Source organism: Caretta caretta, chromosome 25 (assembly GCF_965140235.1).
Source record: "Caretta caretta isolate rCarCar2 chromosome 25, rCarCar1.hap1, whole genome shotgun sequence".
Classification (NCBI taxonomy): Eukaryota; Metazoa; Chordata; order Testudines; family Cheloniidae; genus Caretta; species Caretta caretta.
The window spans coordinates 6,264,995-6,288,850 of record NC_134230.1 but is presented as its reverse complement, the minus strand read 5'-3'; the positions used below and the strand labels follow the sequence as shown (position 1 = coordinate 6,288,850).

The following is a 23,856-nucleotide window of genomic DNA, read 5'->3' as shown; positions in this document are numbered from 1 at the left end:
CCTTTCTGGGCCTGGCCACAAACTATCCTTTCTGCCAGTTCACTAAGATCCTCTGCCTTCTTCTCCCTAGGAGCCTGAAGTGAGTCTGGCCAGCGTGGACATCGATGCTCCCCTGTCCATGCGCCTGAACCTCTCAGCCCTGGACCACAAGGAGCACATCCTGGAGCTGCTGCCAGCTGTAGAGCCCCTGGAGAACCACGTGCGCTACGTGGTCTCTCATGGGAACGAGGACGGCTACTTCCGCATCCACCAGAAAGAAGGACTCAGCTACCTGCATCTTGGCCGCAAGAAGATCATGCCTGGCACCTACCTGCTGGAGATCGTGAGCGTGCCCCTGTACCGCAAGAAGGAACTGCAGAAACTGGAGGCCAAGAACGACCTCAACTACTTGGCAGGGGAGCTTGGCCAAGCACTCAGGATGAGGCTTCAGCTCCAGCTTTACTAGCCACCATGAGAACCAACCAGCCACCCAGCCACAGCCACAGCACAGTTCTTAGCAGCGCCACCCGCACCTGGAAACAAACCCCTTTGCTCTCGCCACACCCCTGTGCCAGCACCTCGCCAGCCGCATTGTCCGACTGCTGGGAAATGTGCCCCTGGACTCAGCACTGGGCCCTGGGCAGCTAAGGGCCTCTCTGCTACACAGAGCACCTGTGTTATGCACCAAGCAACCCCCGAAAAGAGCTTGTGAAATATTTGTCCATGGTTCAAAACCCTGTTGTCCGGGGCTGTGTCTCCCTCTGTGCTCTCATCCCCTGAGATGGGCGGCCCTGCCCTCTTCCCTTAAACATGACACTGTTAGTCTGAGCTGACAAGGGTTTTCCCACTGAAACCGCCCTGTCTTCCCTGGCCCAGGGCCGCTCACCATCCACAAGCTAGGAGGGGGCGATGGCTGAGGGCAGGGCTCAGACGTGACCTCTAGAGAAGCTGCTGTTTTGGTGCCATTTCCCAGTGTCTCTGGTTTTTCCCTTTGCTTCTGCATTGCCGCAATGGTGCTCTGGAAAGGCCTCCTCAGCTGACGCTGTCTGCTCCGCTCTCTTTCTACACTGTGCTCCATCGGGTCCTTCGTTTGGTCCCTTTGCATGGCAAAAAAAGGGTTAATTTGGCCCCACTTGGAGTGAAGGGCCAGTTTGGATTATGCCATGTAACCTCACATTGCAAGCTAGCCAGTCTGAAGGACTGCAGGCTTCTGTTCCAGTCTAGGGCTTCAATACTGCAGTGCTCTGAACACGTGCAATACTAGCTGGTACCGCTGGCCCCATCTCCACAGCGCGGAGTTTGGAAGGGTTGTTCTTATGGCTTCAGCCACTGCAGAGGTTAACGCGTGTCCTTATGTCACCAGCGGGTGGTGAGTAGCTTTGGGGGGAGGTGCACAGTTGTATGCTTTGATTGTGGTTGAACAAACTGAATTGCCGCAAGAGACGTAGTGAGGCTTAGCACAGCACAGCACAGCTAGTAGGTAGGAATTGGGAGTTATTTGGCCCAGCGTGGGAATCCTGGACCCATTTCTGGGAGCATTTGCAAGGTCCCTCAGAGGTCCCCCCGAGCAGGAGAAGTGTGCTGAGAAGTCACACTGCAGGCACCACAGGGGAGAGGGACATGGCTCATGGGCATTTAGGCCCATATTTTCAACGTGGTCCCTGATTTTGGGTGCCAGTTTGGAGGTGTCTGGTTTGAGTCACCTCAGGGCCTTTGGCCTGACACCCACAGTCAGAGGGCACTTGCAAATATGGGATTCCACTCTGGTCACTCCAATGTGATGTCAGAAATACTAATCCTCTGGTCAATGCAGACAAATTAAATGCACTAAAAACAATCTGCGAAATCGGATTGCAAAGAATCTGTCTCCTTGCCGCCGCCAATGGCCTGAGCGGACAGGCTGGTACTGACAGCTCTTGCTTCCTGCCAAGAGGGTAATTTTTCATACAGCTGTTTTCTACAAGGCCATTTTCTAGTTTTGCATGAAACTCTTTTTTTCCTTCGTTTTTTGTGTGTGTCGGGTTTGGGTTGTTGTTTTTTTTTTTGGTTCTACATCAACACTGTGCATCAGCAAAAGGAAACAAAGGTGCTAATTCACTCATGGTAACACACAAGACTACCTGATAGATCCCCAGATCAATGGTGCTTTCAGCTCGCGGAAGCTGGTGCTGGTACTGAATCGTCAGGGTTACTGCACTGCATCCACCCTTTCATATTTATGTATAACCACCAATGTTACGACTGCTCGTTGTTGTGAGGATTGCATATTCCTGTAGCTTTTTTGGTACTTTGGGGTGGGGGGTTGTTTTTCATTTCTGTTCTTTCCTGGGACGCTGCCACCACATGGCATGTAGGGGAAGTGTGTGTATACTGTACTTTGGCTAATATCAAACTTGAAAACTCTTTTGCATAATGCAGCTGCAAACAACACAAGCTGGATTTTGCAAGAGTACCAGACCTCATGACATGACAGGTGGCCTGTTTTTGTTTTTTTTTGTTTTTTACCAAAGGGTGCTTTTAAAAAAAAATGAATAATAATTATAAATGAGCAGAGGTGGGGTTTTGTGTGTGTGTGTTGAGCCAAATGTGTCAAATGAGACAGCGAAAGGTTTTCATTCATTCCAGTCTAGTGTGGTGAGTTTGTGTTCATTGACATTTCTCGCGAGTTGGTTTTCGGATGCGCTGGGCACACCCAGTGCAGCAGCTGCCACCTCGCCCCGCAGAACGAGCCCCTCTTTGTGGAGCCCCTTTTGTATCAGGAGCAACAGCAACAATAAAATTATTTTGGGTTAAATGGTTCCGTCTCTCATCTGTGGCTGGAGACCGTGAGCCCCACGTCAGACGGGAAATGGGCCCTGCAGCAGCTGGAGGAGAATGCTCCATGGGTGGCACAGCTTGCTCCGAAAGGGCAGCTGCCCATTGCCTGCCAGGGGCTTGGAATCGGGCCCCTTGCGAGGGGCCACAGGGGGTGACATTGGTAAAGGCAAACGGTGCTGTCTCCACTCATTGTGCAACTGGGGCCAGCACCCACCTCCTGCACAGAGAAACCCTACAGGCCATGAGAGCCTTAGACAGAGCGACCCCAGTCAAGGACAAATTGTTCCCTACGCTACACATTGCAGTGCGTCCTTCAGGCCAGTCTGATCTTCCCATGAGACAGAGGACGAATCTCCACCATTGACCCACCACGAGGTGCCCCCACCCCTTGATTCGCTCGCCATAGGAGTGGGGACAGGGTAATTCTAGGGGACTCCAGGCAGCAGAGGGAGGAGGCACAATGGGGCTGTTGCAGATCAGAGGCATCCTCATAGACTCATAGACATTAAGGTCAGAAGGGACCATTATGATCGTCTAGTCTGACCTCCTGCACAACGGAGGCCACAGAATCTCACCCACCCACTCCTGCAATAAACCTCTCACCTATGTCTGAGCTATTGAAGTCCTCAAATCATGGTTTAAAGACTTCAAGGTGCAGAGAATCCTCCAGCAAGTGACCCGCGCCCCACACTGCAGAGGAAGGCGAAAAACCCCCAGGGCCTCTTCCAATCTGCCCTGGAGGATAATTCCTTCCTGACTGTTAGGGGGTTTATTCCTTCACCCACTTACTTCCTTGGTCCTTTTCGCATGAACAGAGAGCAACAATACCCGAAGTCCAAAGGTGCAAACAATTCGATGTTTATTGGAGTGAACTTCCAGCAAGCATGATTCCAGTTTCCTTCCTTAGTGTCCCCCTTCCCAGCTCTGACACCACAAAGCCTTACCTGTGTCCCATTTCCCCCTTTAGCTAAAGATGATTCAAATTCCCACCCCCATTCCCTGTTCCCATTTCCCCCTTTAGCAAAACATGATTCCAATTTCCCACCCCCATTCCCTGTTCCCATTTCCCCCCCCCCCACACACACACACACACACCCACTTCCTGATTGACTGCGGACTATAAAGTAAAACTTGAGTTCTGCTTAGCTATACCTTAACCAATCATTTTCCTGAAATTTAACTAACCAATCCTAACATATTGTAACATGATTATGTAACCAATTATATCCCACCACCTTAATTAGTTTACACCCAGCAAAATTAATTATACAGCAGACAGGAACAATCACAGAACCAGACAGAGATTATACAGACAAACAATAGCAAAGTGGGAACTATAATGACAAAACAATACAGAAGTGAGGATTTCACATCCCAGCTATTGATAAGTGAGTTCTTGCCAGACAGGATGCTACCAAACTAAGTTTCCTTTTACATTTTCTAGGCACTTCCCTTTCTCTGGAGGCGATAGGCATTATCAGGACAGGATTGTACCCTAACAACCCAGTAGCACCTTATTTCAATGTGACTAGTTTGGAATGTGAGGATGTGACCGTTCGCTTCCCAGCTTATGGCTGCCCTACTGCTTAGCCAAAGGCCTTAGCCTAAGAACAGGACCTCAGACTGTCACAGTAGGAGAAGGACCTTACACCAGCAGACAGTGATTTTGATTCTTTCTTTTATACCTCTAGAACTTGCCAAGTGATAAGAATACACCTAAATTCTTAGAGTATAGGCCTTTATAGCCAGGCCTGAATATCTATATCCTAACACCGATCCCAAATATGGTGATCAGCTGAACCCTGAGCATGTGGGCAAGAGTCACCAGCCAGATACCCAGGAAAGAATTCCCTGTAGTAACTCAGATCCCACCCCATCTGCCGGGGAGATGCCAGAGCAGGGACACATGAGGGAGGCATAGCAGGCAGCGGGGGCTGGGCCTGGAGATAGGATTGCTCAGCAGGGAATGCAATGTATAAAAATATTGCTCGGGGATGCAGGACTGAAATCAGGAAGGCCAAATCACACCTGGAGTTGCAGCTAGCAAGAGATGTTAAGAGTAACAAGAAGGGTTTCTACAGGTATGTTAGCAACAAGAAGAAGGTCAGGGAAAGTGTGAGACCCTTACTGGATGGGGGAGGCAACCTAGTGACAGAGGATGTGGAAAAAGCTAATGTACTCAATGCTTTTTTTGCCTCTGTCTTCACGAACAAGGTCAGCTCCCAGACTGCTGCACTGGGCAGCACAGCATGGGGAGGAGGTGACCAGCCCTCTGTGGAGAAAGAAGTGGTTCGGGACTATTTAGGAAAGCTGGACGGGCACAAGTCCATGGGGCTGGATGCGCTGCATCCGAGAGTGCTAAAGGAGTTGGTGGATGTGATTGCAGAGCCATTGGCCATTATCTTTGAAAACTCATGGTGATCAGGGGGAGGTCCCGGATGACTGGAAAAAGGCTAATGTAATGCCCATCTTTAAAAAAGGGAAGAAGGAGGATCCTGGGAACTACAGGCCAGTCAGCCTCACCTCAGTCCCTGGAAAAATCATGGAGCAGGTCCTCAAGGAATCAATTCTGAAGCACTTAGAGGAGAGGAAAGTGATCAGGAACAGTCAGCATGGATTCACCAAGGGCAAGTCATGCCTGACTAATCTAATTGCCTTCTATGACGAGATAACTGGCTCTGTGGATGAGGGGAAAGCAGTGGATGTGTTGTTCCTTAACTTTAGCAAAGCTTTTGACACCATCTCCCACAGTATTCTTGCCAGTAAGTTAAAGAAGTATGGGCTGGATGAATGGACGATAAGGTGGATAGAAAGCTGGCTAGATTGTCGGGCTCAACGGGTAGTGATCAATGGCTCCATGTCTAGTTGGCAGCCGGTATCAAGCGGAGTGCCGCAAGGGCTGGTCCTCGGGCCGGTTTTGTTCAATATCGTCATAAATGATCTGGAGGATGGTGTGGATTGCACCCTCAGCAAGTTTGCAGATGACACTAAACTGGGAGGAGAAGTAGATACGCTGGAGGGTAGGGATAGGATACAGAGGGACCTAGACAAATGAGAGGATTGGGCCAAAAGAAATCTGATCAACAAGGACAAATGCAGAATCCTGCACTGAGGACGGAAGAATCCCATGCACCGCTACAGATTAGGGACCGAATGGCTCGCCAGCAGTTCTGCAGAAAAGGACCTAGGGGTGACAGTGGACAAGAAGCTGGATATGAGTCAACAGTGTGCCCTTGTTGCCAAGAAGGCCAGTGGCATTTTGGGATGTGTAAGTAGGGGCATTGCCAGCAGATCGAGGGACGTGATCGTTCCCCTCTATTCGACATTGGTGAGGCCTCATCTGGAGTACTGTGTCCAGTTTTGGGCCCCACACTACAAGAAGGATGTAAAAAAATTGGAAAGAGTCCAGCGGAGGGCAACAAAAATGATTAGGGGACTGGAACACATGACTTATGAGGGGAGGCTGAGGGAACTGGGATTGTTTAGTCTGCGGAAGAGAACAATGGGGGGGGATTTGATAGCTGCTTTCAACTACCTGAAAGGGGGTTCCAAAGAGGATGGATCTAGACTGTTCTGAGTGGTAGCAGATGACAGAACAAGGAGTAATGGTCTCTAAGGAAGGAGATTCCACCACCTACCTAGGTAACCCATTCCAGTGCTTCACCACCCTACTTGAAATTTAGGAATTGAATGGACATGGGCTGCAGAAGTTATCATGTTACAGACACACAGACAGAGAAATGCAGCTGAGTTGAGTGCTAGGCCTCGCTTCACTCCAAAAGCCTCTTTACAGTATGGTGTTCAATTCTCCTTGCTTAGCTTGCAAGCTTGTATGGGCAGTGATTTCGCTTGCCACAGATTGTCTATTACACACGTACTGTCCTGTGTGAATTATAATATGAATTGTAAAAAGAAAAGGAGTACTTGTGGCACCTTAGAGACTAACCAATTTATTTGAGCATGAGCTTTCGTGCGCTACAGCTCACTTCATCGGATGCTTATGCTCAAATAAATTGGTTAGTCTCTAAGGTGCCACAAGTACTCCTTTTCTTTTTGCGAATACAGACTAACACGGCTGTTCCTCTGAAACCTGTCAATATGAATTGTGTGGTTTTGTTGTGGGGGACTCATTTCACTCACCTGGTTGTAGTGATTTCTTTGATGGCAGCTTCTTTCCTCTTTAGGCGAGACACAGCCTACGATGGGCTTGTTTTGTGGAGGTGGCTGATCCCTCAGAGATTCATATGTTATTGTAAGGCCAGAAGGGATCACTGTGAACATTTAGTCTGACCTTCTGCACATTTGTAATGGTGAGAGAAATTAACCATTTGAACCATTTCCAAGGGTCGAGTGAGCTCTCCATCACTGGCCATTTTTAAATCAAGATTGGCTGTTTCTCTAACAGCTCTGCTCTAGGAAATCTCTGGCCTGTGCAGGAGGTCAGATTAGATGGTCACCATAGGCCCTTCTGCCTTGTAATCTATAAATCAAAGTAGAGCTGCTAAACTTCTATGTGTTGTAGCCAATACGGAAATGGAATTTAATTAGGATAAACCCTTTTTATTAATTCCAAGGAACATTGTCTTACTAATTTAAATGCAAGGTTCTTTTCAGGTCAACTTACACCTAGGACAGTATTTCTTAAATCAGGGTGACAAAAGATCACTTGATGTTCTTAACCAATCAACAGTTTATTTAATTCACCCAGAAACACAAAAGTATACAATCAACAGTTCGTCAACCAAGTATAGACACAACCAATGTTCTTAGGCATTTACTGAACACATAAATACAATCTTGCAAGCAATTGTCATAGACTAGGGTTGAGGCTCAGCAGTTATACCAAGGAACAATGCAAATCACCAAGATTTCTTATTCCATTCTTAAGATCATTAACCATCAATTCTTTAGTACTTCTAATATGTTTAATACACTACTAGTACCTCTCCAAGGAGTAAGGATGCACTTGTTTTAAAGGCACCTTGAAGAATGTGGTCCCTGCTATTTGAATGGTTTGGTATGAAAGGGGCAAGTTTAAAATATCAAAAGCAATTGCTTAAAGTTACAGTTTAAATCACTCTTATTCCAGTCTGCTTGGACTTATAAGGAGAGTATACATATGGTGTTAGTTAGTTAAAAACCAAAGTTTGGTTACTTGAAGTCTCACTAAAGGGTGTAGACTCTGTGAGCTAACGCAAACCTTCAGTTAAAGAACAGAGAGGGAAATATAATCTTTGAAACGAACGCTCATCACTTCTTCTTATCTTGTTAACCCTGGGATGGGGGATCCTTGACATACAGCTGGTTCACATGTCAGTTACACTGCTGGATTCTGTACCTTATTTGTGGGTTCAGTCACTCCCGCTTAGACCTGTGACCCTGAATGAGGAGAATCATCCACACATGGAGGTTCAGCAAACACTGCGAATTCTTCTTGGTCCCATGAGCCTGGATAAGGGGAGAGGCTGGTTACTGGGTTCAGCAAGCTCTGAGGTCCCAAATGACTTCAGGTTTATGTACCCTGATTTCAGGGCTAGCTGGAAGGTGTCTGCCCTCTTGTTTCTATTGGATGCTTTCTAAATGACTCTCAACTTCCAATGCTCTTTCTTTGTTACTTCCATCAGTGTCCAGTAGATGGTGATGGCATATAACAAATTTCTTCAATGCCCCTTTTAGTCATGGGGGTTTTTTTAGGTTTGATTAATTTCATAGATTATATTTCAGTATTAACCCTGACTTGAATTGGGATCCCTCCTTTAAGCAATTTCTCTTAATATTCCAAAGTTATACCTTGGTTCAGTGCCTGTACCATGCAATACTCGATGATCCAAATGGCCCCATCTAGTCCTATGTAGTATTGTTATCTCTTCTCATGCCATACAATGCATTTAGTTCTCTAGTGCAACAATCATTAACAAAGAAAACAAACAAAATCCCTTCTAGTTTTCTAAATCTAGAGGACACAGTCCATATATTCTTGGATTATATCAACACTCTGCACATCTTTCAGGGCTTATCATAGGACACGAGACATTACATTGGAGGAACAAGACAGATTATTCACATAGAAAGATGAAGATCTGATTAATAAGGCAAACAACTGTCAAGTTTGGGGAGAGGGGTAAGCAGTTTGGATTTCTTGGGGGAACGAGAAGTGTGCCCCATTTGATCGTCAGGTTTCACAAGTTATTTCTCGTCGGTTTAACTCCTTCCATACTCACTCCCGGTCCTTGGTTCATACCAAAGAAATGTCACAGGCTGACACTAGCTTCTCAAGAGGGCGCAGAGCCAGTGCACCTGTGATTCATCAGCTCACTCCAGTTGGGATTACAAGAAGGCACCTGAAGCCTCAAGGGAAGAGCAACTTGGTGAGTCAGGAAAGGGGAGGTGAGAGCTGCCTGGGAGTGAGAGTCCAGAGAGCTGCAGGGAAGAGCTGCCAGAGGCCAGAGGACTGGAGGAGGTGCCTGGGGGAAGGCTGATGCCAAGAGAGCAGCAAGAGTGGTTTGCTGGCTGACATCCCCAAGCCAGAGGTCCAGGGCCAGAGAATAGCAGAGAGAGGTACCTGCTGGCTCTAAGCCAGAGTGCTGGAGCCAAGGGCTGGAGGCCGGAGGGCAGCAGAGGGGTTAACCTACTGCCATCTCCATGCCAGAGAGCTGGAGCCCAGGGAACAGTGACAGGGCCAGGGGAATGAGGGATGCAGAGAGGCTGTGGGGGTCCTGCTGGGAACAGGAGTGTTGAACTCCAGCTGGTAGGGCATGGCAGAAGGCACCGGAGTGCAGGATGTATTATGTCCGTGGATGAAGTTTGGATTTTAAGGACTACCTGCACTGGGGTGATAAATGGACTATGTGTTCCACTTGCCTTTTGGACTGTTGGCACAGTAATTTTGTAATAACCAGTCCAAGAAGGGGTATGACTGAGGCAAGAGAGCTTCTAGAGGAATTCCTGAGCACTCTGAAAGGGGAAACAGAGGCAGGCGCACCTGGGTGTTCCCGGGTGGGAGGGCAGCCCAAAGACATGAGACAATAGGGCACAGGACAGGGGGCAATTATTCTTGTCTGTTGCCCGGTACGGGGTCTCTTTAGCTAGATGAAGAGAGTTGGAAGTCTTAACCACTAGTGAATAAGGGACTCTTTGGTGTGAATAACTAGCAACAGCTGGGAGGACCCTTATCAAGCATCAGAGTTTTCCTTTCCTGGGAATTGTATAGTTTAACTTTAGCTTAATTTGTGCTCCCCAGACAAGATGTCCCACCTGCTGGGACAGGCCCTATTGATCCTCATTGCCTTTAGCTCAAAGAGGAAGCTAAGGGTTTGGAAGATACACCAGGATGATTGGCTGCGGTTACTTAGAAGGGCAGAGAGAGGACAAGAGCTGTGAACAATGTATTTTCAAGGCATATGACACCTATACTTCTTACATCAGCTTACCAAGAGAGCCAAATCGCGCCCTACCAGTGGCCTGTCCTAATCACCACTCCTCCAACGACTGTGTCATCTGCAAACTTTACCAGGGATGGTTTTATGTTTTCTTACAGGTCATTGATAAAAATGTTAAATACTGGAGGGCCAACAGCCGATCCCTGCGGGACCCCACTGGGCTCACACAGGGACCGTGGCAGTTATGGGGTTGGCTCTGGCTCATGGGGGATGTGGTGGGGCCTATGGCCAGCTTTGGCTCACGTGGGGGGACGTGGCAGCACATGGGGCCAGATGTTCTAGTTCTAGGGAGATGGTGTATCCATGACAAGCAGCAGAGAGAGGAGGCTGAGCTGGGCAGGGTTAGCAGAAGTGCAGCTTTAGTTCTGTGGAGGAGGAGGGTCTGCTCTCCCCTGGGTGCACCCCTCAGCTGTACACCCTCACCCCAAACCCTCCTGCTATAGCCCGACTGGGAGCCTGGCTAGTCTTTCTCGCCCTGGAAGGCTAGCATGGCCCTGGGCAGGAGACAGGAAGTGAGGCCTTGTCCCAGACAAAGCTCCAGCACGTCAGCTCTGCTCCCGGTGCCCTGGGCAGCTGGGAGGTGTCAGCCGCGCCTGATCGAGCACTTGGGCGGGGAGAGCGTCCTCCATCCCACCGGAGCCAGCACCTCTGGTGCCGAGCCGCTGGCAGGCCTGGAAAGGCGCTGGGAGCAGGCTCATGGCTCACTGGGGTGCGTTAGTTCCTTCCCGTCACTGCAGCATCCCCAGGGTGAGCGGGCCGGGCTGCCTGGTGCCCTGCAGCTGGAGCAGGAGCCCTGTCCTCGGCTGCAGGGCTTCACTTTTGGTCAGAGGCGTTTTCTCCAGCTGGGGGGGTGGTGTTTGCTACAGTGTAACGCCAATAGGGGGCACTCCGCCAAGGAGGGAGCTGTGCACTCATGGCACTCAGGCGGCAGGGGTGCCTCGTACGTGGGGCCATGGCTGCATGGGGCAGGCACGGGCAGCGTCCAACTCACATGGAGCAGGGTACCCTCGGTGGGAGGGATGGCTCAGTGGTTTGAGCATTGGCCTTCTAAACCCAGGGTTGTGAGTTCAATCCTTGAGGGGGCCATTTAGGGATCTGGGGCAAAAATTGGGGATGGGTCCTGCTTTAAGCAGGGAGCTGGACTAGGTGACCTCTTGAGGTCCCTTCCTACCCTGATACTCTGTGATTCTATGAAACCAATGGGAAAGTCACAGAAGCCAGCACTTGAGATGCCTATAACAACCCCCCACCCCGACAAGCAGGGCTCAGCCATGAGGACACCCGGAGGAAGAACTAGACAGCCCTGTCCTGGGAGACGGCAGCAGGCAGCAGACACCATGCTCAGGCCGTGTCTGGTACACAGCCACCCAGCTCAGAAACCCTGAGAAACCTGACCCGCAGCATGCGCCCCCCCCACCCCCAGCCCCACCCCATCCCAATAGGCCCTGCCCCTGCCCACCCCCATAGCACACAACACTGAGAAGCACGGTAGAGTGCCATCTGGGGGGCCTGTTTTGAATCAAGAGCTCGCCAGGCTCATCCCACCCCAGACACCCCCTCACCAGATCCCCCCAAATATCCAAGTTGCGCACGGTGCTGCAGCCTGAGGAGAAAAAGGAGAAGTGCCTAGAAAAGAGACAAACCCAGCCAGGCCTCTTCCAGCTGGCAGTGTCCCTGTGGGGGCAGAGAAAGGCAGGGAGGGGGGCGGCGCACTGAGCTCCTGGCCCCACTACACCAGCGCGTAGTCGAACTGGCCCCGCTCCAGCCCCTCCTTGTGGTCAGTCCAGGAAGAGGCGGGCATGCGGCTGTAGGGGTCCAGCAGGATGCGGAAGCAGCGCACCATAAGCATCACCAAGAAGACCAGGAGGAAGATGACGAAGGCAAAGACCGTCTTCTGCTCGGCGTCCATGCCCAGGCCGGTGGCGGGGGGCTCCACCAGGGAGGGGGACAGCAGTTCATAATCCAGCGTTGACGCATCATTCATTGCAGTGCCGTAGCACGCCCGCCAGGCGGGGAGCTGGGCCAGGGCGCGGGCTGGTCACACGGCAGCCATCCTCCTGGCCCCAAGCACCACGGCAGCCACCTGGGGATGGAACCAGCTCTGGATTGCAGCTGTGCCAGCGGTCAGAGGGCAATCGCCTGCCCGGGGCTAGTCCGTGGCTGGGGGCCCAGCTGCTAAATGGGGCCGCACGACTCCAGCCGAGCGTTCCTGAAAGGGAAAGAGAAGGGCATGAGGCTGTTTGTAGGGAGCCCGCACACCGACACACTCAACAGGTTCTGCTAAAGCCCAAGGCTGTCCCTGCCCCGCTGCTCCTGACCCTCCGCCCCAGCTGCTGCCCCACCCCTGGGGAACGGTCCCGCAGACTGAGCTGCTTGCGTTATTTTGTGAGTAACATGCCTCTGCAGTGCGGGCGGTGCTGCGTCCCTTGGGAGCCCATGCAGGGACTGGGCCCTGCCCCGCCTGCCCCAGCAATGGGGTTGCAGACCCTGTGTGCTCCCCTCGGGCACATGGAGTTGGGTCTCAGCCTAACGGGGGACCCATCCTTCTCCAGGGAGTGGGGCGTGATAAATAGCAGAGCTGGCTGACGAGCGTCGCGGGGAGGGTTTGGCTGGAATTGGGATTCTGCTGAAAACAAGAGACTTGGGCTGTGAGCGAACTACTTTGTTTCCCAACACTGTCTGAACCCCTCCACCCCGCTGCCATTCGCGCAGAGACCGTGGCTTCAGAGGCCATGCAGAGGGGTAGAGTCTGACGTCCATCACACCAGGGGAACCGGATTGACTCCGGATTTACACTGGTGTAACTGTCTGAACCCCTCCACCCCGCTGCCATTCGCGCAGAAACGGTGGCTTCAGAGGCCATGCAGAGGGGTAGAGTCTGACTTCCATCATACCAGGGGAACCAGATTTGTGGCAGTTCAATGATGAGACAGAACACAGCTTTATGCAAGCAAGCAGGCTGGTCAGCTGAGATGGGCTGTTCTGCCCCCCGCCTTCCACCTTCTCCTTTTATTATATTTCTCCCCCCTAAGCATTACACACTGCTACCGCAAAAAGATACACAAAGGAATGTATGACGTTGATTAATATACTTATTTACCATCTTTTATCTACTACAATCCTGGTTCTCAGGCCTTGAGCCCAGGCTAAGAAAGCTTCCCACAGTCACTGTCCCATAATCAAGTTCTCATGGTTCATATCTAGCCCTTGTCCTTGGATAGAGCAATGTGTGCATTGCTTCTACAAAACAGTCAGGGTGTGCCCTGCCTGCTTCCAGGTGGAATAGCTAAACATGAACCCTTCATCCCCCCGTTTTTTATTTAATGACATTTGGCCATCTCATGGTAGCCGTCAATTTGTTTTGTCATGCTATTTAACTCCCAGACAGACAAGGACATAACTTGGGGAGCTTTCCAGGGTGAAATTTTACAAAGTCTTAACAAGGAAGGAATACATTGTACACAGCAGCAGCAAAAAATAAGCCCAATGATTACAAACACAGCATAACCAAAAAGCTGTCGCAGCCATTCTAGAGAGGGCAGCCAACCTGTAAGCCAATTCCAAAAACCCTCAAACCCCAGATCTTGGCGTATGTGTGTTGTAAGACTGGCCAATTAAGCCAGTCTAGTTTCTATGGAGCGACTATTATCAGTTAAATTAAAGCAACACATGTGCTGAAACGTGGAGCAGCCTAGATGGTGTTTCAGGAGCAGAAAATCAATGGCTGCTCTGTTATCCAAGATTGCATCCCTTAATTCGTGTTGTTCTATGTTAAGTAAGGCAATAGCCTGGGATGTTGTATTAATTGCCTTTGCTGCAAAGCATGCCAGGTTATTTAAAGTTCTGGCTGAATACATAGCAAGCGCGGGGACCCCAACAATAGAGGCCGCTAAGGCAGTATACTCAGCACGACTAAAAAGCTCAACATCTGCAACATCTGAAAGGGGTACACTTCTTTTACTACGTTTTTGACCAGCAAAAGGCAATATAAGTGTCATTCTACTAAGACAGCAAAGGGTGCCATCACTTAAATTTGCAGGAATATAATTAAAGGTGCGTGAACCGCAAGTAAAAAACCATCCTGATGGTAGGATGATATGGCCCTAATTGTATGAAACATTAACAGCATGGGAACAATTTAAAAGGGGTTGAGAAATTTTTCGACAGCCCAAGGGCACCTTTGTACTAGTGCAGTTAACTACACGCGCACAGGTGATATTGTGAGCCCCGGCCGGGTACGGTGTGTGGAGGGATATAGCCATGCGAGGCAGAGTATAGTTGGCCAGGCCCCAATTAGCCATGCTAGAGTACTGGGAAGAAAGATTTGCATAAGCAGAGAACAGTGTCTTATTCTCCATCTCCTCAGGGTGATGACATACTGGAATAAGGCATGTACCTAACAAATCTCCGGCTGCTACAGAATTAGATAGACAAAAGTGGGTAACATTTGCTATTGAAGCCAATCTTTCCCATATGTTATATGTCATTCGGGCTCGTAACAGGGGAAGCGCTTCCGAGCCAACCCCTACGGAAATAGCAGGCACAAAAGGCACACAATCATCACAGAATTAGCAGTGATTTGGGCGAGAATCGCCACAAACAAAGTCTCAGGAGTCTCTGGCTGTTGATCTGCTGCCAGTCTTCATTGGGCCGCGGCGACCAATGCTTTTACTGCTCCCCATGTCACGGGCCGGTTTGGGACACTCCGCCTCCTCCGTTTCCGTCCCGTCGTTGTCGACTCGGGGGGCAACGCGGTCTCCTCCAAAGTCAGCTGAAACTCTGGTATGGGATTCGACAGCCCCTGCTGCCATGCCATGTTGGTTAAGTGCCGGTCGCACACACCGAGCTGGAACCCACAACGGTCCTGCAGGGAGAGACACAGCAGCATATCCCCGACCCCAAGTGATTAGAGGTACTGGGCCCAGCCACTGTGGATCGGGCAGCTGACGATAAAAGACACGCGGTCTTTCCAGTACCTCAGATTTGTGAAAATGCCGATCCGCAGGGGTCTGCTGATCTGCATTCAGTGTTAAATTATTTAAAGTAAACAAGAGGATATGCATTTGTTGTAGAATGTCTCCTAAGGTTCGGAGACGCAGCTCCCCTTATTTTAATTGTTTATCTAGCAAGGTTTTGAGTGTGCGATTGGCACGTTCAACAATGGCTTGGCCCATGGAATTATAAGGGATCCCGTGTTTGAGACGGACGTCCCAGCGGGCACAAAAGGTGGAGAGGGCTGCAGAGCAGTAGGCTGGGGCATTATCTGTTTTAATTTGGCAGGGGCGACCCATAACAGAAAAGTAGGCCAGAAAATGGTGAATAACTTTGTTAGTGGCTTCCCCACGTTGTGGGGTTGCCCAAAGGAAGCCCGAATAAGTATCAACGGAAACATGTAAAAACGAATAGGGGCGGAATTGTGGCACATGAGTAACATCCATTTGCCACAGCTGATTTGCTGCGGTACCTCTGGGGTTAACGGCATAAGAAAAAGTAGGAGCAGCAGCAGCACAGTGGGGGCAGGAACGAACAATGGAACGTGCATGATCAGCAGGAATGTGAAACTGCCGGGCCAAAACAGAGGCAGACTGATGAAAAAAGGCATGGCTTTCAATGGGGTCAGAAAAAAGGGAATTTACCTGACCACGCAACGCGTGATCGGCGCGTGCATTGCCCTCAGTGAGTGGCCCAGGCAGAGGGGTATGACTGCGAATATGAGCAACAAAGTAAGGGAAATGACGAGTGGCAATAAGATGCTGCAAAGACAAAAACAGGCGAAGGAGGTCTGCATCAACCTGAGGGGTAATGAGGGCAAGGGGTAAATGATCAATTACCTGATAAACATAATGGGTATCCACAATTAAATTAAAGGGACAATCAGCAAAAAGTTGAAAGGCCAAAATAACAGCAGCCAATTCTGAACGCTGTGCAGAACGCTGAGGCAGTGTAAAACGAGAATGCCAACGAGGGGGGTCACCCAACTGATAAGTGACTACACCTCAGTGGGGAGAGCCATCAGTAAAAAGAGTGACAGCGGAAACAATGGGTTGAGAGCGGCTAAGACGATGAACAATTAGGAGCACCTTTTGGGTAATGACCAACCGAGGATCTTTTGGAGGATTGTAAGAAATCTCTCCCACATAATCACAAAGAGCAACCTGCCAGGCCAAGGAGGTGTGGCACAAAGAGTCAAATTCAGTACGGGACAAGGGGAGCACAATGGCAACTAAATCAGTGCCAGTGAGTTGCACTGCACGGTGGCGGGCTTTACGAACAAGATCAGATAGGGCATCTAAATACGGATAAATATTTCGAGGAGGGGTGGATGAAAGGTATAGCCATTCTATAATAGAGACGGCTGTGTCTGTACGGGGTACAAACAGAGCCGCAGTTGGCGTATGAGGGGTGGCAAGAAGAACCAATCGTAAGGGATGGACCTCTGGGAGTCTGTCCACAAACTGCTGACTCAATGCTGCATTGATTTTTTTTGCCTCTGTTTTCACTAACAAGGTCAGCTCCCAGACTGCTGCGCTGGGCATCGCAAAATGGGGAAGAGATGGCCAGCCCTCTGTGGAGATAGAGGTGGTTAGGGACTATTTAGAAAAGCTGGACGTGCACAAGTCCATGGGGCCGGACGAGTTGCATCCGAGAGTGCTGAAGGAATTGGCGGCTGTGATTGTAGAGCCATTGGCCATTGTCTTTGAAAACTCGTGGCGAACGGGGGAAGTCCCGGATGACTGGAAAAAGGCTAATGTAGTGCCAATCTTTAAAAAAGGGAAGAAGGAGGATCCTGGGAACTACAGGCCAGTCAGCCTCACCTCAGTCCCTGGAAAAATCATGGAGCAGGTCCTCAAAGAATCAATCCTGAAGCACTTGCATGAGAGGAAAGTGATCAGGAACAGCCAGCATGGATTCACCAAGGGAAGGTCATGCCTGACTAATCTAATCGCCTTTTATGATGAGATTACTGGTTTTGTGGATGAAGGGAAAGCAGCGGATGTATTGTTTCTTGACTTTAGCAAAGCTTTTGACACGGTCTCCCACAGTATTCTTGTCAGCAAGTTAAGGAAGTATGGGCTGGATGAATGCACTACAAGGTGGGTAGAAAGCTGGCTAGATTGTCGGGCTCAACGGGTAGTGATCAATGGCTCCATGTCTAGTTGGCAGCCGGTATCAAGTGGAGTGCCCCAAGGGTTGGTCCTGGGGCCGGTTTTGTTCAATATCTTCATAAATGATCTGGAGGATGGTGTGGATTGCACTCTCGGCAAATTTGCGGATGATACTAAACTAGGAGGAGTGGTAGATACGCTGGAGGGGAGGGATAGGATACAGAAGGACCTAGACAAATTGGAGGATTGGGCCAAAAGAAATCTGATGAGGTTCAATAAGGATAAGTGCAGGGTCCTGCACTTAGGACGGAAGAACCCAATGCACAGCTACAGACTAGGGACCGAATGGCTAGGCAGCAGTTCTGCGGAAAAGGACCTAGGGGTGACAGTGGACGAGAAGCTGGATATGAGCCAGCAGTGTGCCCTTGTTGCCAAGAAGGCCAATGGCATTTTGGGATGTATAAGTAGGGGCATAGTGAGCAGATCGAGGGACGTGATCATTCCCCTCTATTCGACATTGGTGAGGCCTCTTCTGGAGTACTGTGTCCAGTTTTGGGCCCCACACTACAAGAAGGATGTGGATAAATTGGAGAGAGTCCAGCGAAGGGCAACAAAAATGATTAGGGGACTGGAACACATGAGTTATGAGGAGAGGCTGAGGGAGCTGGGATTGTTTAGCCTGCAGAAGAGAAGAATGAGGGGGGATTTGATAGCTGCTTTCAACTACCTGAAAGGGGGTTCCAAAGAGGATGGCTCTAGACTGTTCTCAATGGTAGCAGATGACAGAACGAGGAGTAATGGTCTCAAGTTGCAGTGGGGGAGGTTTAGGTTGTATATTAGGAAAAACTTTTTCACTAGGAGGGTGGTGAAACACTGGAATGGGTTACCTAGGGAGGTGGTGGAATCTCTTTCCTTAAAGGTTTTTAAGGTCAGGCTTGACAAAGCCTTGGCTGGGATGATTTAATTGGGAATTGGTCCTGCTTCGAGCAGGGGGTTGGACTAGATGACCTTCTGGGGTCCCTTCCAACCCTGATATTCTATGATTCTATGATTTGTCGAATGCCGGCAGTATGCTCCTCAGCGATGGCAATAACTGCACCCGGTGCCCGGGCTCCACGCAGGAGCTCAAGCAACGGCTGCAGCATTGACGTGGGGAGACGAAAGTAGGGCCGAATCCAATTTAAATGGCCCAAAATCTGTTGTAATTTAACAAGGGTTAGGGGCTGAGGTAGAATTAATTCCGGACGAACCGGAGCAGCATAGGTTTGTAAAACCTTATATCCGAGGTAGTGGTAGGGATAAGAGCGTTGGATTTTTTCTGGTGCCACTAACAGGCCATTTTGGCCGAGAATCTGAGATAAAGATTCAAGCTGTTGTGCCGTGAACCGGGGACCACTTAGCAAAATGTCATCCATGTAATGGGAGACCTTTAGCGAAGGGTACCGGGCACGGAAAGGGGCAAGGGCCCGATCCACAAAAAGCTGACACAAGGTTGGACTATTTTGCATTCCCTGGGGCAAGACCTTCCACTGATACCTTTGAGAGGGTTGCTGATTATTATATTGTGGCACCGTAAATGCAAATTTTTCGCGATCTTGTGGGCAAAGGGGGATGGTGAAAAAACAATCTTTTAAATCTAACACACAAAGTTGATCAGTTTGAGGAATTAAATTTGGATTTGGTAAGCCAAATTGCAAGGGGCCCATAGGTTGGATGCGTTTATTTATTTCCCTTAAATCATGTAACAGCCGCCAAGCACCCGATTTTTTCTTAATAACGAACACCGGGGTGTTCCAGGGACTAGTGCAGCTCTCCAGTCGCTGTGCTTGCAAATGCTGCTGCACAAGCGAATGAAGCGCTTTTAGCTTTTCTAGAGGGAGGGGCCACTGGTCAATCCATACGGGCTCTAAGGATTGCCACACCAAGGGTAATGCAGAGGGCACGGTGGGTGAGGGAGGGTTTTGGGCCATCAGATGTTAATATCGAGGGTGGTGTCTAACTTTGTAAGTAAATCACGGCCCCAAATATTGAGGTGGACAGGGAGTACAAAAGGGCGGATAGTAGCAAGGGTACGGCCTCCCGGTTTAGAGACTGTGACCCAAGACAAACTGTGGCGCCCGGGTTTACTACCCCCGATCCCCCACAATTCTTTAGAAGGAACCGTAGGCCAACTAACTGGCCACTCCAGATCACGAATCACCGTAACGTCAGCTCCAGTGTCCACCAGCCCGGTAAAAGGAACATCATTTAAGAGAAGTGTTAACTGAGGTTTCGAGGGGCGGACTGACATTGTCAGAGCAACAAGTGGAGAAGACGCGCTGTGAGACGGCGAGTGAGACAACGTTGATCCAAAGCCGCCTCCGCCCCGAGTTCGATCCTCGGCAGCTGGCACCTGATAGGGGACTAAAATCAATTGTGCAATTGACCGTCCACGTGGGAGCGACTGTGGAAGATGAGTCCACACCTGAACCTTAATAATGCCAGTGTAATCAGCATCAATGACCCCTGGAATGACAAAAAAGCCCTGTTTCCCAGCATGTGAGCGAGGGAGAACAAGACCTACAAAGCCGGCAGGGAGAGGTCCCGTCACCTGTGTAGGTATGGCACAGACCTCCCCTGGCAGCCGAAAGTCAGTGTCCTCCTGCATGATCAAATCAAGCCCTGCACTTCCAGCAGTCGCCGCCCTCATAGAGTCTACGGATTTTAAGGCAGAGGACCAGTTGTCTGAGTGGGAAACACCCCCGTTTGGCCCTGGGTTCGGGGGGGACCCGTCGCACGGTTTCCCGACCCGCTACGACACTGATTAGCCCAGTGATAACCTTTCCCACACTTGGGGCACTTCTTTGAGGGTCGGGCTGGTGCCTTAGATGAGCGGCACTCCCGCTGAAAATGACCCTCCTTACCACAGCGGTAACAACGCTTCCCCTCCTTCCCGGTTTTTCTCAGGGTGGCAGCCAGAACTCCAGCCTTGTGGGCTTGTGTGCCGATGTTCTGGCACGCCCGCAGCATGTCTGAGAGCTCTAAAATAGCAGAGGCTTGCGCTGCCTGGAGAGCACGGCGGCAATCCTCGTTTGCATTTTCAACTGCCAATTTTAACAGGAGCTCGTGAGCTGCCTCAGTGTTATCCACCTGTCGGAGGATAGCCTCATGCAATCTGTTGGTAAAATCCAAAAAGGACTCTGAGGCACCCTGACGGATACTGACAAAGCTTTTGGTAGGCTTGCCTGAATCCGGAACCTTCTTGAAAGCATGCTGGGCACAGGTGGAAATAATGGGGAAGACGGCCTGAGGGAGTTGAGACTGCATCTCAATAGTAGCAAACGGGCCCTCCCCTGCCAAATGCTCATAAATGATACCGTGCTCTCTATGTACCTGAGCTTGGCGTTCTGCCATCTGCCGATACTCACTAATTCAAATAACATACTGACTGGGTGATAACATCATGCGCAGCAGCGTTTTCCAATCCTCAGGGATTAGGGAGTACCCAGTACCTATCCCTTCAATGAGACCACGCACAAAGGTGCTAGTCAGGCCAAACTCACGAATTGCTTTCTTTACCACCACCGAGTATGGCAAAGTGGTCCACCGAGTATGGCAAAGTGGTCCAGGTGCCCACCGGGGTTGCCCTGGTCATCATTCTGCCAGGTCACCGGGCAAACTGAGACCAGATCAGCCAGCTCCTCCGCTGTAAGATCTGATCGAGCTTTCGCTGCGTGAGCCATTTGTTGCACCAGCGAAAGCTTCTGAGCAGATACAGATGACCCTCCGGGGGGCCCCGGAGCATGGGGCCCCACGGACGGAGGGTGATCACACACTGGCTCCGGTGGGGAAGGCAAGGGAGGCGGTGGTAATGAAGACACTGGGGGCAAAGCAGGGAGAGGGGGGGCTGTGGGTACGGGAGAGGGTCTTTCCGAAGCGACACGCTGGGTTGCATCGGTAGAAGGGGGGAGAGCTGCAACGGGGATGGCTACAGGAGCCGACGGGTGTGGCGAGATCACCAGCCTCGTGAAAGAGGGCCTATCCGAGGTGACACGCAGTATCGCGTCGCGACAGAGGTGCCAGGCATGTAAAGCCTGCACGGGTGCCCGAGGCTCTTTGTGCAATGTCTGGCCCAATCGCTCCCAGTCCGCTAGCTTAAGGCTTCCGGCTTCAGGATACCACAGGCACTGGGCACGCACTTCCTGTAGCAGGAGAGTAAGTGCTCGAGCGGGGCAGTCATGCTGAGCCTTACGCAGCAAATACTGCAGCTCATTGCGGTGTTGCACTTGCAAAGCAGAGAGGGAGCTTCCCATACTTACCACAATGAAAAATACTCACCGGGATCCACGAAGCGGATGAGTGACGCGTCTGAAACCCTTGCCGGGCGAGGTGAGTGCTGAGGGCCCCACGTTGGGCGCCAGTTGTGGCAGTTCAATGATGAGACAGAACACAGTTTTATGCAAGCAAGCAGGCTGGTCAGCTGAGATGGGCTGTTCTGCCCCCCGCCTTCCACCTTCTCCTTTTATTATATTTCTCCCCCCTAAGCATTACACACTGCTACCGCAAAAAGATACACAAAGGAATGTATGACGTTGATTAATATACTTATTTACCATCCTTTATCTACTACAATCCTGGTTCTCAGGCCTTGAGCCCAGGCTAAGAAAGCTTCCCACAGTCGCTGTCCCAACAATCAAGTTCTCATGGTTCATATCTAGCCCTTGTCCTTGGATAGAGCAATGTGTGCATTGCTTCTACAAAACAGTCAGGGTGTGCCCTGCCTGCTTCCAGGTGGAATAGCTAAACATGAACCCTTCACAGATTGACTCCGGATTTACACTGGTGTAACTGACAGGTTTCAGAGTAGCAGCCGTGTTATTCACAAACAGAAAAGGAGTATTTGTGGTACCTTAGAGACTAACAAATTTATTTGAGCATGAGCTTTCGTGAGCTACAGCTCACTTCATTGGATGCCTTGACTCTGGATTTACACTGGTGTAACTCAGAGCAGAGTCTGACCCGCAGCTTGCTGCTGTGAACGTTCCCCGTTGCTGAGCAGCAGAGATCAGAAAGGACAACATCAGCCCAAGGCCACCACACTGCCCCAACTGCCCCCCCACTGGTAGAGACAATGACCCATGGTGCCAGCCACTCCAGCCAGCTGGATGGGGCGGGGCAGACTGCTCAGAGACACAGGGGTCTAAGTCCCTGCAATGAGTCAATGCAGGAGCTCAGGGGTGAATCACAGTGGGGATAGTTTCTGTCATGATGGTGTGAGTCTTGATATACTGGGTGTTTCACTTCAAGTCCCAGCTCCTGGAGCCCTGAGATCAGGGGTGAATCTCAGCTGCCGCTCCTTGAAAGTGCATTTCCAACCCTCATGCTTGCCAAGGGAAGCTTGAAAATATGGTCCCTCAGCGTGACCTAAAGGCTGAAAAAGCGAACGGCATAGAGCCCCCGCCATGCATCCTTGTAGCTCCTGATTTCCATGGCGGTGGGAGCCTGCCTCCTGCCTGCTGACCCCTTGGAGCGGACGGTGCTGAGCGTGGCAGGCCGCATGCAGCTCCTGACGCCAGGTGTCTGCGTGCCCACCTCGCTGCAGGCTCAGGCCATGCTGGGAGATGCTGTAAACCTGGAACAGCTGCCATGAAGCATGCCTTCCACCGTGTCCACAGGGCTGCCAGCCCATGGCATGGATGGGCAGCATCGGGAGGGTTACATTAGCACTGCCCCATGTTGTGCCCGCCCTGTGCAGAGGCCACTTTAGGGATCTCAGTCCAGCACTGCCTTCCCTCCCTTCATTTCCAGAAACCGAGCAAATTCCCCCCAGCACAGGCCATCTGATGGGGCTTTGGCAGCTTATTTCCGTGGGTGGCGGCACAGAGCTGATCACTCGAACACGACCCACGATGACTGACAAGAGCAGAGGCCCCTCTGGGGTGGGTTTTACCGAAACCTGTAAGGAAATTTCCCCTCCTCCATCCCCCACACTTGGGATTGCTCTGAGATCTACCTAAGGGCACAGGTCGATGCTCAAGACTCCTTAGCAGTGAGATTTGTAGCTGAAGAAGCAAAACACTCAGCCCCTCCTGCCGGGCTCTTGGGCCATTTTGCCTGCGGGTGGATCTTAAATGAGCTCCGAGAAGCCACTGCCCAGCCTGGCACTGCTGGGATTACAGTGGAAAGCTCTTCTGCCCCAAAAGCAGAAACTGCACTTCTCCTACGAACTGCATGCTCCTTGCATGCTCCCCACAGGACCCTAGGGCAGCAGCCCTGCTCTCTACAGCGCTAACTTCTGGAACAGCTGCCTTTGCAATCAGCCTCTGCGCGCGGCAGTGCACCAAGGCACCAGCCCTGCCAAACCCCACGGCACCGGGAGGGAGCTCCCAAGCACTCCTGTGGAGCGCACCCTGCCTGCTGGAGCCCGGAGACGGAGAGGTGCATGTGTAGCAGCCGGGCAACGTGCCCCTGCTCCCAGCCAAACCAAGGAGAGACTAACTGCACAGGCCAGCTCGCGCTAGAGAAACCCTGCAGAG

The 23,856-nt window shown here is 50.8% G+C and overlaps 2 protein-coding genes across 5 annotated transcripts in view; one reads left to right on the top strand and one right to left on the bottom strand.

Annotated features, from left to right (window-relative positions):
* The window catches only part of FBN3 (fibrillin 3), a 291,486-nt gene extending 288,713 nt beyond the window's left edge, over positions 1 to 2,773 (top strand). Inside the window, exon 65 of the mRNA XM_048831133.2 lies at positions 71 to 2,773. Coding sequence (XP_048687090.1) covers positions 71 to 445 — 375 coding nt within the window. The 3' untranslated portion in view covers positions 446 to 2,773. The remainder of the gene's footprint in view (positions 1 to 70) is intronic.
* Positions 2,774 to 7,466: 4,693 nt separating this feature from the next.
* Positions 7,467 to 23,856, bottom strand: part of CTXN1 (cortexin 1) — an 89,935-nt gene continuing 73,545 nt past the window's right edge. For all 4 annotated transcript variants that reach the window (XM_048831167.2, XM_075123150.1, XM_048831168.2 and 1 more), the window contains exon 2: positions 7,467 to 12,444. In XM_048831167.2, coding sequence (XP_048687124.1) covers positions 11,965 to 12,219 — 255 coding nt within the window. In that variant the 5' untranslated portion in view covers positions 12,220 to 12,444 and the 3' untranslated portion in view covers positions 7,467 to 11,964. The remainder of the gene's footprint in view (positions 12,445 to 23,856) is intronic.